The following is a 15,654-nucleotide window of genomic DNA, read 5'->3' as shown; positions in this document are numbered from 1 at the left end:
ACCCAAATGTGTGGGAATCTCTCCCCACCAACCACCAGTTCTTCAGTAGAGATAACTGGGAGTCCTACAATTGAACTCTATTCTGATTCTATCTACCTGGAGAAAGCATCAGATCACACAGGTTAAGGGCTCAGTCCCACAAAACATCCCCCCCATGTCAGATGCCAATCACAAGTAGTAGGTTGTCACACCTATACTTCTGACCAACTAGCTATAAATTGGGGGTCCACAACCCCCTTCTCAGGTTCAGTTAATTTGCTAGGTGAGCTCACAGAATCCCAGAAAATGCTTGCTTATATTCACCAGTTTATTATATAATGAAGGATGTAATTAAGGACACAGACGAACAGCAGTTGGAAGAGATGCAAAGGACAGAGAATGTGGAAAGGGATGCAGAGCTTCTATGCCCTCTCTAGATGCACCACCCTTCAGGAACTTTGATTTGCTCAGCAATCTGGAAATTCTACAAACCTTGTCCTTTTGGGGGTTTATGGAGGCCTAATTACATAGGCATGATTAATTGCACCACTGGCGATCAAGTCAACCTTCAGTCCCTCTCCCCGTCCCTGGAGGTTGCAAGAGGGGTGGCACTGAAAGTCTCAACTCTAATCATGCCTTAATAAGCTGATTAGCATACAAAAGACACTCTTAATACCCCAGAGAGTCCAAGGATTTTAGGAGTTCTGTGCCAGGAACCAGGGGCAGAGACCAAATATACATTTCTTATTATATCACAATATCACAGCTTGGTGCACAGAAAATAAGGCAAACAAAAATCAAAACAAGGCAATCATTAACTCTAGGAAAAGCAAAAAGTTACAAGAGGGATGAAATGCCATAAAACACTGCATGGCAAAACAGTGAAAAGTATTTGCAAAGTCTTCTTAGTGCAAACATTGAATTCTTTTTAAAGATGGCACTACTATATTGGGTAGTTGAAAAGAAGAGAAGGCAGTGTGTCTGGAGTAGAGTGAGCAAAGGGAGAATGGTAAGAAAGGAGATCAGAAAGGAAAACAGGAATTAGGTCATGCTGAGGTTTGGATTTTCTTTCCTAAGGGTGCCACAGAGCCACTGGGGAGTTTCAGACAGGAAACTTGAATGCTGTAACTCATGTTTGAAAATAATAACTTTGGCTGTATTGTGGAGGAGAATATACCATGCAGGGATAAGGTGAAAAGCCAGTAGGCCTGTTGGATAAGAGGAATAAGAGGCTTCTGCAGAAGAGATTTTTTCCTATACGGTGACCTGGACTGGGAAAGGCACACTTCGGGATGTAAGGAGGTGGGTAGATGGGAATATACTTAGGAGGTTGGTGGCTTACGGAGTAAAAAGGGAGACACAAGGATGACTTCCTACATGTCAGCACAAGGCATCTGGAGAAGGCAGAGGAGGTTGTTACTGGGTTCAGGAAGACTGGGGAAGGAATGATTTGCAACTAGAGTCTGGGATCTAGGGCTCTGTTTTGGACTTGTTAGGCTGAGTTGCCCGCAGAAAGTACCAAGTAGGCAACTGTGCCAGGGCTCAGGGTACAGACAAGGCTAGGAAGAAACTCAGAATATGCTCAGTCTCAACAGGTAGTAATTCCTCCTTTTCTCTTGCCAATGCAAAGAAATGTTTCGTTATATGTTTGGAGTTTTAAACAGCCTCAGTGGTATGATTTGGGGCACTGATTGAAGACTTGATACTGAGAATCTAAGGCACTGATTGATTGAAGACTTGATACTGAGAATCTAAGGGTAAACAAGCAGTGAATCCTGGAATATATCACAAAAGGTAGCCCACTCAAAGTGCTTAGGCCCCCCTGGTTTTCTATTTTGGGTCATATCTCTCTTAAGGAAACAGTCTCTCCACCAAAGTTGAAGTCATAAAATAGTAAAAGTCCTCCCACACACACACACCCAAGAAATAATTTCCCATGATTAGCTGGATTTAATAAACATTTTTTTTTTTTTTTTGAGACGGAGTCTCGCTCTGTCGCCCGGCCTGGAGTGCAGTGGCGCGATCTCGGCTCACTGCAAGCTCCGCCTCCCGGGTTCCCGCCATTCTCCTGCCTCAGCCTCCCGAGTAGCTGGGACTACAGGCGCCGGCCACCTCACCCGGCTAGTTTTTTCGTATTTTTTAGTAGAGACGGGGTTTCACCGTGTTAGCCAGGATGGTCTCGATCTCCTGACCTCGTGATCCGCCCGTCTCGGCCTCCCAAAGTGCTGGGATTACAGGCTTGAGCCACCGCGCCCGGCCAATAAACATTTTTAATTGATTTAATAAACACATGCCCAAGAAATAATTTCTCATTATTAGCTGGATTTAATAAACATTTTCTTCTAAAAAAAATTTTGTCCCTGCTCAGTAGACTTCTGTGTACAAAGCACGTGCCAAGTTAAAGACCATGTCAGGCACACTTTGAGACACTTTCCGTTTTTTAAAAAGTTCTTTCTCAATAAACATTCAAAAGGACTAATTTGTTTAAAAGTCTTTCAAAGCACAATTCACTACAGGTCATAGAGTTATTTAAACCCTCAGCAGTATTCTTTCTTGGCTTTCTCATTGCTTTGTGCAATCTTTGTATTTAATCGTTAATCTCCAAATTGATCTTCGCAGTGTGGATTTTAACAAGACCTGGGTTTTAACCACATTACAGTAGATGCGGTGGGGGCGGAGGGCAGCAGTGGCAATCGCAAAATAAAACGTATCATAAAGTGGTAACGGTTCGTGATTGAGGCCAGTTGTTGAAAAATAAATGCCTGTTATATAGAATCATAGAAATTTAGAGCTTGCGGCCAAGGCAAGTCGTTCATCGGTGGACCGACAGCGCCCCAGGCGGCAGAAAGAAGGCGGCGGCGGCGGAGACCCGGGGAAGCTCCCGGATTTTTAAAAAGGCACCTGCTGAGTGAGTCCTCACTGTGCAAACGGGATCCACAGGTGCCCGATTTTAAGGGGATACAACTCGGGAAAATCTAAGTCTGTAAAACAACCATAAGATGCGCACGTTAAACTAAGTAAGTTCTCTTTGTACACCAAGTTGATGTGGGTGATTATTTACGGCGGAGAAACTGAGCGGAGGGAGGAAGGAGAATTCGGCTAAAGTTTGCCCGCGACTGACAGCTAGGAAGTGACCTGGAAGCCAGGAAAAGGGGCAGGGAGGAAACTAAAGAAGTAGGTAAGAGAGTCAGTTAATGAAAACAGAGCCCAATGTTTAGCGCAGCAGGCACACCTGCGGAGGAGGGGCCTGCCTCACCTGCGGGGCCGCTGCGCGCCCCACCTAAGTGTGTAAGCAGAGGAGGCGGGGGATGGAAAGCAAACCTGGTGGGGGCTGGCCCGGAGCCTGGGGTGGCGGTATTAACTGCGGGATAGGGCCAGCAAGAGGACCCGACACGCATCGTCCCGAGCGACACGTGTAAATGTCAAGATACAGAGACATCTACAAATGTCACCCAAGAGGATGAGGACGGAGGAACGGTCCCGAGGCTGTGCCCTCCGGGGCAGGTACTGGCTCCTGCGGGGCTGCGGGCCAAGTGTCCCCCTTCCCCAGGGAACTGACACCTGGGAGGGGGTCGGTCTCGCCGCGCTGGAAGCGCGAGCCCCGGGGCTCCGGGCGCGTCGCCCCTCGGGGCAGCCCTGGACCTCGGCGCGCCCGGGCGCAGCGTGAGGTGCCCCCAGCGGGGCGGGCAGCGAGCCGCCCGGGTTCGGCGACTTACCTCGGGCCTCGCGGGGCGCGAGCAGAGCCCCGGCCAGGGCGAGCAGGAGGGCGCGGGCGGGGGGCACGGGCGGCGGGCGCGCTGCCATCGTCGCCGGCCTTCCGTGCAGCAGCTCTCGGGCCCCGCGGCGAGCGCTGCACCATCCCACGCGGGCGCCGAGCCGGGGCCGGGCGTCGCGACCGGAGGGATTTCCTGCCGCGGCGAGTCAGCTCCGGAGCCCTCGCGCAGCGCCCGCGCCGCCGCTGAGCTCGACTAGCCTTTCATTTTTAAAAAAGTTTCCCCCGTGTGTGTGCGTGCGCGCGCGCGCGCCGTTCTGGCACAAGCCAGCCTTGACCGTTGCAATAAATGAGCAAACTGTCCGAGTTGGCCCGGGGACGAGGAGGAGCGTTAGTGAGAGAAGGCAGGCCTGTGAAATGGATCCACGGCCAGCAGTCACCGTTCTCATTACCGCCGAACAAATTATTGTCTCCCCCGCACCCCCGCCCGTCGGCGGCGTCCCGCGGGTCCTAGAGACCGCTCCGGTCCCCCCGCCAGGGTCCCGCCCCGAGCCGCGGCTCGCTCATCCCCGGGGGTGGGCGGCTCGGGGCAGGGCGCCTCCCTGGCCGCGAGCGCCGGCAGCTAGACGTGGCTCGGTGGCGGCCGGGCGCCCGGAGCGCACACGTCCCCGCCCCAGGATGATGTGGCCGCAGGGCCCCGGGCGCCCGGCTGCCAAGAGCACACGCGGCGGCACGGTCCAGCTTTCCAGGCTGAAGCTGGAAACGATGACTCGGCTGCTTGCTCCCCGGCTCTCCGGGAACCCTCGGAGTGCGGGTCAGGTCTCCACCGAGGCCCACAGCCCGGCGCGCGACCCCGCCCGGCCCTAAGCGCCCAAAGGGGCATCTCGTGCCCGAGAAACAAGCTTGGATTCGCAGGCACAGGACACCTGGGCGTTACTTTTGATCAACAGTGTTAGGTTTTATGTTGATAGATTGGCTCACGTTTCCTTTCCATGACCTGGACCCAGAAAAGGGTGTACAGTAACGTTCCCCAAACTTTCCTGATTGTAAGAAGCACCTGGGTTGGCTTGTTAAAAAGATTCCCGGGCGCCCTCCTACGCTTTCAGAATGAGAGACTCTTCAGACTGTGGGGCCAGGGGAGCCCCGGGTGTTTGGACAAACACCAATGAAAGAATGGTGCGCCGTGCCTTCTCATCCTTGTTCCGGGCTGACCTCACCTCTTCAGCCTCGCTCGGCCCTTAGGGAGACCATCAAAAGCAGCAGCGAGGGCCACCGCACAGACAAAAATGGCTGGAGCCATTTTTGGATGACTGATGCCTGCCCTGCGGGTTACCGTGATTCCCAGCTTTGGGGACTTATTAGAATAGTAAGAGTTAAAGACATTGCCACCCCAGAGACCAGTTAACTCAGAATTTCCCACTATGCGTGGAGCTCAATAGTTTTCAAAGCCTCAGGTGATTCTACTGTGCTGCTCAGACCTAGGACCACCTGCAGAAATTCCATCCTGGTCGTGCCACTCCGCACTGATTCCTAACTCCTAGGAGGCGGTTATCCAGCATTTGAGGAAACTGCCTTCCATACCATCTCTTCCCACTACAGAGGAGCTTTTCTCGGGAGTTCTCTCCCACCGCAGGTTTTGCAGTGTTCCCAAACACCAGGTTGAGCCTCCAACAAGGTGCAGGACTTTCTTTTTAAAAAACCTTAGTGGGAGGCACAGGCTCTCCAGCCCCCTTCCCAATGCCGCCATATCTCAGTCCCCGATCTGGAAACCAGGCCTGGTTCAAGCCGTGTGTCATATGTAACCGTACTACCAACCAGCGTTGCAGTATACTTCTTATGTTCATTCAGTCAATCAACATGGTCAACACTATGTTAGGGACTTGAGAAACTAATGAGAAAGCCTCTTGCCTTCAAAGACTTTTCTTTCTGATCGGTCAAACTGATAAATCACCATTATTGGACAGTGTGAGCTAGTTACTTAACCTATTTAATAATAATTAGGCTTGTTTACTGATATGGTTTGGCTGTGTCCCTACCCAAATCTCATCTTGAATTCCCATGTGTTGTGGGAGGGACCTGGCGGGAGGTAATTGAATCATGGGGTCTTTCCCATGCTGTTCTCATGGTAGTGAATACGTCTCACAAGATCTGAGGGTTTTAAAAAGAGGACTTCCCCTGCGCAAGCTCTCTCACACTTTCTGCCTGCTGCCATCCATGTAAGACATGACTTGCCCCTCCATTTATTCTGCCCTAGCTGTGTGGAAATGTAAGTCCATTAAACGTTTTTCCTGTATAATTACCCAGTCTTGTGTATGTCCGTATCAGCAGCGCAAAAACAGACTATTTACTGCTTCATAATTCCTTACATACCTCATATAATTGGAGTATTGTGCTAAAGTCTTTCGCCTCCATTATTTCATTTTTAAAATCCTGAATATACAGATGAGGAAACTGCAGCATAGAGATGTAGCTTTCCCACCACCACACAGCAAAGTAGGTCAGAGCCCATCCTCAGACCTGTTAAAGATACAGCCTGTTTCTTTAAGCCGGAGTTCCAAACTTCAGTTTTAGCAGCTGTTAATTGAAGGTAAAATACAAACCTCCTAGGTAGTTGTGAGCACCAGGTGAACTAATGCAATGTCTCCCAACCTACCTGATCCCTGGGATGTCTGTTAAAAATTCAATTCCTCTGGCGTTTGCACTGGAGATTCTCATTAGAACGGTCTGGGAAGGACAGTTTTTAGCAAGTGCTGAGGTGATCCTGATACTTGTGACCCATAGAACTTCAGACACCTCGATGTAGGAGAATTAAAAATTGTTTTCTTCCAGCTCAAAGAGCCAGATTTGCTTGCAGATGAGCCCAGTCACTGGCCTCTTGGATCCTTCTGACTGGTTAAGTGGTTTATTCACAATGGACCTAATATGTGCTGTGCGCTGGGCTGGGGGCCTTGTATACATCTTCTGTTAATGATCAATTTATTTTCACTCTTTAGTATTCAATTGTTACTGTTGGCTGTAAAAGTCCAATTTCTTTTAATCCTGGAAGTTGCAAAGCTTCCTCCAAAGAACTAAATGTGCCCCAAGACTGTCCTTGATTTGTTTTTGACTGAATGAAACAAAACAGCCATTGCAGAGGAAAAATAAAGAGAAATAAAATCCTAGCTGCAAGCCCTGGATTTCAACCCTGTAATTCACCGTCTCTGTGAAGCAAGGGGCCTGGGTTGACACTGTCTCCATAAAGCCTTCATACACATCAATAACAGCCAGCTAAGGCAAAGAGCAAATCCTGCGTCCGGCAGATGGTCTGCCTTTGGATGGAAATTCTGCCTCCTCATTCACAGGAAATGGAAGCCGACATCTCATTCAATACTGGATTGTTAGGTAATGGTGTGGGGTCAGAGGCCAGGATCTGCACATGAAAATTTCAGATAGATGGCTTGTTGTCCCTTCCTTTCTAGAAGAATTGACCTTTGCAATACTGTTTCCTGTGTGCTATTTTTGTTTAACAGCCTGGGCATTCACAATGAACAGGGCACTTATTTCTTACCCAAGCTCATGTAAGCTCACTCTGCTCTGAGTACAAGCAGATAAAAAATGGAGGCAAACTTTCCTAAGCCAGGAATTTACAGGCAGCCACTCCTAATTTCTGCAGTAAGTGAAGAGCCAGCCTCCTTGCAGAGTGACCTATTGACAGAACTTCAGACAGAGGCTTGTAGAACAGCTTTTATCTCTCCAAGCACAGTTCCCAAGGCTTACTCCAAACGTAAACAAATGTGATTGCCCCAAGATTAAGATTCTTGGAAATTTTAATTCTATCTCTTGGAGATGAAAACTGCTCCTCTCAGTCTATTTTAATAACATGTAGTCCATTTTTCTTTTCCTAGATCTCTCACTTCAAGAATCCATGCCTTCACCTCCTCAGAAACCTGCCCCCAATGAACCTCTTCTGGGCAGATTAAACCCTCTTGTCTCTGATGCTTTCATAATTGCACAGAATCAGCACTTGAGTAGCCTGTCTAAATGCCAAAGAAAGAATGCTCCTGGGGCAGGGAACTCAGGGATGCGCTGTGTCACAAGAGACAGGAAAGGTCACCCCATCTGTATTCATCGATGTCACCTGCCCATTGACCATTCAACTTCTCCAACCAAGTGACAGTCATACTTAACAAAGACACATTCTAAGAAAGGCATCGTGAGGCGGTTTTGTCACTGTGTGAACATTACAGAGTGTACTCACAAATCTAGATGGCACAGCCTACTGTACATCTAGGTTTTATGGTATAACCTCTTACTCTCAGGCTACAAACCTGTATGGCACATGACTCCACTGAATACTGTAGGGAATGGTACAGTAAAAAGGCAGAAAGGTACAGTAAAAATACAGTGGAAAAGATTTTTTAAAATGGTACACCTGGATAGGGAAGCGCCATTATAATTTTGTGGGAGCATCCTTACAAGTGCTCAAGTGCGTACTATGTGATTGACCAAAACGTCATTCAGTGACTCATGACTGTATTGTGATGGGGAACTTATTATGCCCCTCCCTACACACCCCCCGATTCCATTTTATGTACCCCAAGTGACTGACAGTACTAAGAGAAACAGACAACCTCCTGGAGCAGCAGCTGCTGAGACAGCCTCCTGGCCCAGGTGTTTATCTCTCCCGCCATCAGCGCAGGCAGGCTGAGTGCAAAGGCAGCACTCAGAGAAAGGCAAACGGGAATCTCAAAAACAAACATGAATGACAAGAATGACCAAGCATTTGAGGATACTTCATTTAAGAAATAGGGCTTACTCCTCTTCCCTTTTCATGTGGGTTGGGCTTAGTGACTCATTTTTTTTTAAAATTTCAATAACTTTTGGGGTACAAGTGGTTTTTGGTTACATGGATGAATTATATGGTGGTGAATTCTGAGATTTTAGTGCACCTGGGACCCGAGTAGTATATGTTATCCCTGATGTCCCTCCATCCTTCCCCTTCTGAGTCTCCACAGTTCATTATACCACTTGATATGCCTTTGCACACTCATAGCTTAGCTCCTACTGATAAGTAAGAACATATGGCATATGGTTTTCCATTCTTGAGTTACTTAGAATAATGGCCTCCAGCTCCATCCAAGTTGCTGCAAAATACATGATTTTATTCTTTTTTGTGGCTGAGTAGTATTCCATAGTGCCTATACACCACATTTTCTTTATGTGCTCATTGGTTAATGGGCACTTGGATTGGTTCCATATCTTTGCAATTATGAACTAGTGACTCATTCTAACAAAACACCACCTAAGTGAGCAGTGTGACTCATTCTAACAAAACGCCGCCTAAGTGAGCAGTGTGTAAGTTGTGAGGCTAAATTGTGAAAGGCATTTCAGCTTGCTCTTTGACTCAGGCTGCTCACTCTGGAGGCAACCAGCTGCCATATTGTGAGGAGCCTCAAGCAGCCCAGTGGAGTAGAGCTGAGGTGAGGAATGAGGTTTCCTGCCATGTGAGTTAGCTGTGTTGAAAGTGGATCATTCAGCCTGTCATTTTCAAATGACAGCAGCCTTTTGAGAGACCCCAGGGCAGAACCATTCAGCTAAGCTGCTCCCAAATTCCTGACACACAGAAACCCCCTGAGATAATGAATATTTGTTGTTTTGACTCTTTGGGGAATAATTTTTTACACAGCAGTAATTGTTATGCATTTAATAAAGTGAACATTCCATTTCTATATATTTTTCTAGTTTTTGGAACATCTTGATAATTTCAATATGAAGGGCACCCTTCTTGTTTATCAGCTTTGAAAACAGGGTGTTGATAGGGTGGCCGGGGATCTCAAACTTGTCCTATTATACTTATCAACAGCAGCCCTTTTCTCTCTCACTAGAGTCCTGATTTGTAAACAAAGTGCACAGTTATCCTGTCTGTAGATAAATGTGTCTTTTGTGCCATGTCTTCAGGGCAGGAGGGATGGGCAGGCACACATGCTTGGTTGTACATCTTGACTTGATTCCTTCTGTGAAGGATGGTTAACGGAGTGAGTGAACTCGCGGTGATAGATACAAAGCCACAGCACCCAAAGCAAAACTGGCTGAGGCCATGAAGACTCACAAGGTTGTCTGAGTATCCGCACTGCGCGGCTAGCCAGTCACACAGGGATCTGATCTGGACTGCCATTTCCGGAAGTTGTAAGACATTTTTCACTGGCTGCCAAAGAACCTGGGGCTCTGCTGGTGGCAGTATCTTCAATGCATCAAAGAGAAGATGTGATGAAAGGTCATGCTTGTTCCTGCTCTGAGAATCACCAGAGGAAGCAAAGCTGCCCCACCACCCAGGCTGGCCACTCGAGTGTCAGGTTTCTGTTCCTGCAAGGATGCATGGACTCCCAGAAGCCAGGAGGGCTGGGCTTGATGAAGGCTGGGGGAGGACTCTATGGTACTCTGGGGACAAGTCTTGGCCTTCCTATCTAATCTCCAGCAGGTTTCTTCCGAGAGAGAGAGGCCAGACCTACTTTAAAATAACACAGGAAAAGCCATCCCAAGACCTACATGCCTTATTGAAACTCCGTCTTTACCTGATCTCTCCTGTGGCTAATTAGGCCCTTTGCCTCTTATTCTGTGCCCTTAAAATTGGCAAATAACTGGACACTGATCCCACTTCATGTACTTGAAAATAGTTTCCATTTTTTCTTTACTGTTTCAGGCAAATAAACCCCAATTTCTTTAATGTACCCCTTGGGTCCTATTCTCACTCTTTCTAATCATGTTTGTTGCTCTCCTTTGGCACCTCTCCAGTTTCTTGATTTCTCTTAAACTGTGGAGGCCAAATGTGGCTACAGAGTTCCAAGAAGGGTCTGCATGAAGCCAAGGGAGGCAGAGCGCTGGCTGATTATGCCTACTGGGGTCTCTCTGCAGCTGAGACTTTTAACTCCTTTTAGGAGGCCTGACCTAGTTTCTACTCTGAGGATGAAGAAGTGATTCTGGGTCTGGGGAGGCCAGCTGCTCTGAGAGCGGGGTGACTGACCCTGCACCCATCCGCTCCCAAGCCCTGATTGTGATACATGCAGTTCCCCTCCTTCACCATAGTTATTTCAGTCCTCTTCTCAGATCTCAGTTTTCCCTGCTGCTTCAGTTTCTCTCATTTCTGCATCCTGGTGAGCACTTTTATCCAAGGCTCCGTTCTCCCTAGAATTAACTCCTCGATGAGCTCAGGCAGACGAGACAATGGTCAGAAGTGCCAGGGCCTGGGGTCAATTGTTGTTCCTCTTACACTAAGTTCTGGTCTGGCCTCTAATGCAGCTTTAATTTTTTAGCAGTTAGCAAGCATTTAAAATTTTCATCTCCATCAGATCCTGAGCCAGCAGCACCCCACTGCTGCAAGTCCCCCAACACTCCTGAGTGAAGGAATTATCCCACTGCCTTCCTGGATAGAAACTCCAGCGTTCCTTTCCCCTAATATCCCTAAGCCATACTCACAATGTTCCAGCTTTCTTTGTCCTAGGCTGGGCTGAAAAGTAAAGAACCAATAGTTGAGGAAGCATCCCCACAGATTAAGGACACAGACACAAATCTTGCCTTCAAAGACCTCCTGGTCTTGTGATACAGAGAATGGCTTTGAGCCTACCTAAAATAATAATGACAGGGCCTGTCCTGCAGCCCCTCTGTCCAAGGCCTGCAAGATCTCATCAGCCCTCACTGAGACAGTTAACTACTCCTCCTCTTTTGAGAGGAAATGGTGCCTTTGAGAAGTGGCTTGCCCATGAACACAAAACTCAAAAGTGGTCCAACTGGGATTGGAGGCTGGGTCTGTCTGGCTCCAAAGATCTTCCATTTCATCTTCTCCCTGCCAGTGCTGGCCCAAAACTCGAGTCATCTTTGGCCCCTTCCTTTCTCTCTCCCTGAACCACGCCCTTCAGACTGGGCATCAAGTCCTGTGCATGCCACCTTGGAAATATCCCCCTGGCTCTGCCCTCTCCACATAATCCCCCAGGGTAGAGAACCCAGGTGCCTCCCCTCAGAAAGGTGTAGGGTCCTGAGGCTTGTTTTGCTGTCATTCTAGCCACTGCTCCTGCAAAGGCACTTTTACAATGGAAATCTGACAAAACTTTCATGGGTCCTGATTGCCTTCAGAAATATATTAAATCTACTTCACGAGACATATAAAGCAATTTGGGGTTGGCTGTGATATGGTTTGGCTGTGTCCCCACCCAAATCTCATATTGAATTGTAGCTCCCATAATCCCCACATGTTGTAGGAGGGACGCAGTGGGAGGTAATTGAATCATGGGGGTGGGTTTTTCCCTTGCTGTTCTCATGATAGAGAATAAGTCCCATGAGATCTGATGGTTTTATAAAAGGCAGTTCCCCTGCACACACTCTCTTGCCTGCCACCATGTAAGACATGCCTTTGTTCCTCGTTCAACTTCCACCATGACTGTGAAGTCTCCCCAGCCATGTGGAACTGTGAGTCTATTAAACCTCTTTCCTTTATAAATTACCCAGTCTCGGGTATGTCTTTATTAGCAGCGTGAGCACGGACTAATTCAGACCACAATCAACACTCCCAGCCTCCTCTCTTTCCTGCCACCTGACACAGCACCATCCTCTAGTCACATGGCACTACTTGACTGTTGCAAAATGTTGACCACGTCGTGGTTTTCCATGTGCTTCTCCCACTGTCTCAATGCCCTCCTCCTCCACTCCATAGCGGATCTATCCTTCAAGGTCCAGAGTGGCACCATTTCCTCTGTGATGCCTTCTCTACCTCTTCAGGCAAAGTGAACATTTTGTTTTGTGCTCCCACAGTTCTGTGTATCTGCTGATAGCATGAGGCTTAACGCTTGATGGTGCAATTATTGCTGTGCAAGCCTGTCTGCCTTGTGAGACAGGAATCCCCTTGGAGGTAGCCCTGTCTTACTCACGCTTATTGTCCATGGCTAGCCCAGTGCCTGGGACAGAGAAGGCACAGGAATTTCTGGTGAAGTGGATAAATGAACCAGTGTGTGACCATGTTGCCATCTGGGTCTTTAGGAATTTTTCTCTATATATAGTTTCCCAATCCAGGCTTAAGAACAGGGATTCCATGTAAGTGTATTTATTGCTGAGGTTCAAGACAGTAAGTGGACAATATTTCATTTCTCTCGCAAACTATTTTTCCAATAATCTCCCTAATTATTCCAGTTAAGGCTCATTACCATTGCAAATCAAGTTTGAACTGATTTTCACAGAGTTAGCATTTTGTACTGGGACATGTTTTATTTTTGAAAATCTTTGATTTTAAACTAAGTCTATTACTTCTGGTACTATTTTAAAATTTAATAGAAACAAAATAAAACTCTTAAGGCTCTAAATAACCTCAAACTGTGTTTTGTTCTGGTAATCAGACAATACATAAGGATTGTGGTTAGTTGGAGATATTGCCAACAATGGAAAAAATAAATATGAGCATGAGTCAGAATAACTTGAAACCAGAAATGTGTGTTCATAATAACTCAGAAAGTCACATGGAAGAGCCTCGGTCACAACACCAGATTTGATGGTTTTTCAAAAATTACAATCTCATATAGTAGAGAGCCCCTTACATCTGGTAGAGTGCCAAGAATTCTTACAAAATCAAGTCGTGGGAACTCAAAATCCTGCACCATCAGGAAAATGCTGTCTCTGTTGGGGGTAAGATGTAGACAGTCTCGTGCATGGAAAAGTGGCCCCCATTGATGAGGACACAATACTGTCATTAAAGGGGAGACTGTTAAATCAGGTAAAAGCCATTCCTGCAGCCTGAGTCTTTTAGGCACTTTTCCAGCAGCAGAGCAGGAACTGCAGCATCACTCTGGGTGGGGGGTGTTGTGGAATAGGATCCATGTCCAATTCCACTGCACTGAAATACCAGAAGCATGACCCAATAATGTGGTTTCACATCACGTTATTCAACACCAGTGCTTATTCACCTACCCAGGGAGGGGAGAAAGCATCCTGCTTATTCATCCCCAAGCAGAATGTTGCCCTCAACCTCATGCTGGGCTTCCTAATGACATCAGGCTTAAATCTGCCACTTGGTCCTGATGACCAGCAGCCGTGATCTCTGCCCTGGAGAAAGAAAATGCAGGCAGCAATGGTACTGTAGAGTGTCTGGTGTCACCCCTGTGTCCCAAATGGTCCTCTAGGCCTTAGCAGAACCGGCACCAGAGGTCTAAACATGAAATCTTTCTAGAGCTGAACACTATTTCCTTCGTTTGCCTAGATTTATGGCAGTTGACCTATTTTACAGCTCTCTTACTGACCTACTTTCAAGTTCTATTTCGGAAAGTGACACAAAAGCCTTTTGTATCCCTACAAAAGAAGAAGAGACTAAAACACGTACCTAGGCACCCATGAACACTTACACATGCAGAAATCAAGGCTGGAGTAATTTTCTAGAAAGGAGCATTTGTTTTCTGTCACCAAAAAAAAAAAAAAAAAAATTAACTCATCAGAAAGTACTTTAAAAAGTGTCAACAGTACTTCAAGACTAAATATAAATATATATATGTTCAAAACTAATATGTATAATATATTAGATCTTATTTTCTGGTAAAAATACCTGCAGGGTAATGTCAGTGCATGTTGGTGGAAAGCCTCATTTTATAAACAGAAACCAGGCAATTTTTATATGAGTCATGGTAGATTTAGATGCAAATGGCTCTCGAAAAGTCTCCTCCTGCTTAGTGTCACTTTAATCAGAGGTTGCATATCTGAGCTGTAACCCCATAGTAAACCTGGAGGAATAAAAATTACATATCTGTTTTATGAGAGAGTTGGGTTCTGGTTAGCAAATGACCCGACATCCAGCTCCCAAGCTCGGGTTATAAGCCTGCCCGATAAAATGCTATGATAATGGCAATTATCATTGAAGTAGCACATATTACAGTCAAACACTTCACATACGTTATTTTTTAAATTCTCTATTGCCCTGTGAGGTATATTTCAGTTTCACAGATGAAAAATGAAGGCTCAGTGATATTAAATAATCAAAACCTTAAAACTAGTAAGTCCCAAACTAGGACTCAAACACAGGACTGCCTAATTCTAGAGTTTACATTTTTTTCTATAAACCACAATGCCTCTTGTAAAAGTCAATTCTACCCAAAAGTGTACTTAAATCCTGTGATTATCCTACCACTAGTAAACCACTTGGTTTCTGTCATTTACTGCCCACAGAATGGGAGTTCTCTTTAGCACTGATCAAATTTTAGGTCAATGAAAAATGGAAAGATACTGAATATGATGTGGTATCCCGTACTGACTCCTGGAACAGAAAAGAACATTAGTGAAAAAAACAGTGAAATCTGAATAAAGTCTGGAGTTTAGTTAATAGCAATATACTAATGTTGGTTTCTTAGTTTTGACAAATGTACTATGTTATTTTAGATGTTGACAATAGAGGAGGCTGGATGAAGGGATATGGGAGACCTCTCTGTACTGACTTTGCAACTTTTATGTAAATCCAGAATTATTCCAAAACTTAAAAGGGGGAAGAAATAGTAGTTATCCTGTGGTTCCTGATTATCCAGGCAATTCAAATCAAGATTTGCACCAAGGACTATTTATTGTAGGCAGAATAGACACGTGGAGTAGCATTTTCCAATTACACAAAGTTAGGACTAACAAAGTTATTTAAAAGTGCGACCAAATGCACTGTCCTTATATATTTCCTTAATGAACGCCAAGAATGGAATGGGATATATATATTCAGTATAAAAATGACTGACAATATAAAATGGTCTCAAAAGCTAAGTGGGTAAAAGTGTATATAATATAGTATGTAATATAATGAAAGTATATATAATACAACATTTATCCTGGAAGTTGTGATATAAATATATGTGTGTGGGTATAACATTATACATGTACTGTTAATATATTGATTTTCAATGAAAATATAAACCATAAATTTTTTTTAAATTATGTAAGGGGATGAAGAGATATGACAGAGAGAAAAGGAACAGGTC

At 46.0% G+C, this 15,654-nt stretch overlaps 1 protein-coding gene across 1 annotated transcript in view; it reads right to left on the bottom strand.

Annotated features, from left to right (window-relative positions):
• ADAM12 (ADAM metallopeptidase domain 12) overlaps positions 1–4,271 on the bottom strand; it is a 374,618-nt gene extending 370,347 nt beyond the window's left edge. The window contains exon 1 of the mRNA XM_021944084.2: positions 3,696–4,271. Coding sequence (XP_021799776.2) covers positions 3,696–3,783 — 88 coding nt within the window. The 5' untranslated portion in view covers positions 3,784–4,271. The remainder of the gene's footprint in view (positions 1–3,695) is intronic.
• Positions 4,272–15,654: the final 11,383 nt, after the last annotated feature.

This window comes from Papio anubis, chromosome 11 (genome assembly GCF_008728515.1).
Source record: "Papio anubis isolate 15944 chromosome 11, Panubis1.0, whole genome shotgun sequence".
Classification (NCBI taxonomy): Eukaryota; Metazoa; Chordata; class Mammalia; order Primates; family Cercopithecidae; genus Papio; species Papio anubis.
The sequence above is the reverse complement of the archived record's forward strand: the minus strand, read 5'-3'. Positions and strand labels throughout refer to the sequence as shown.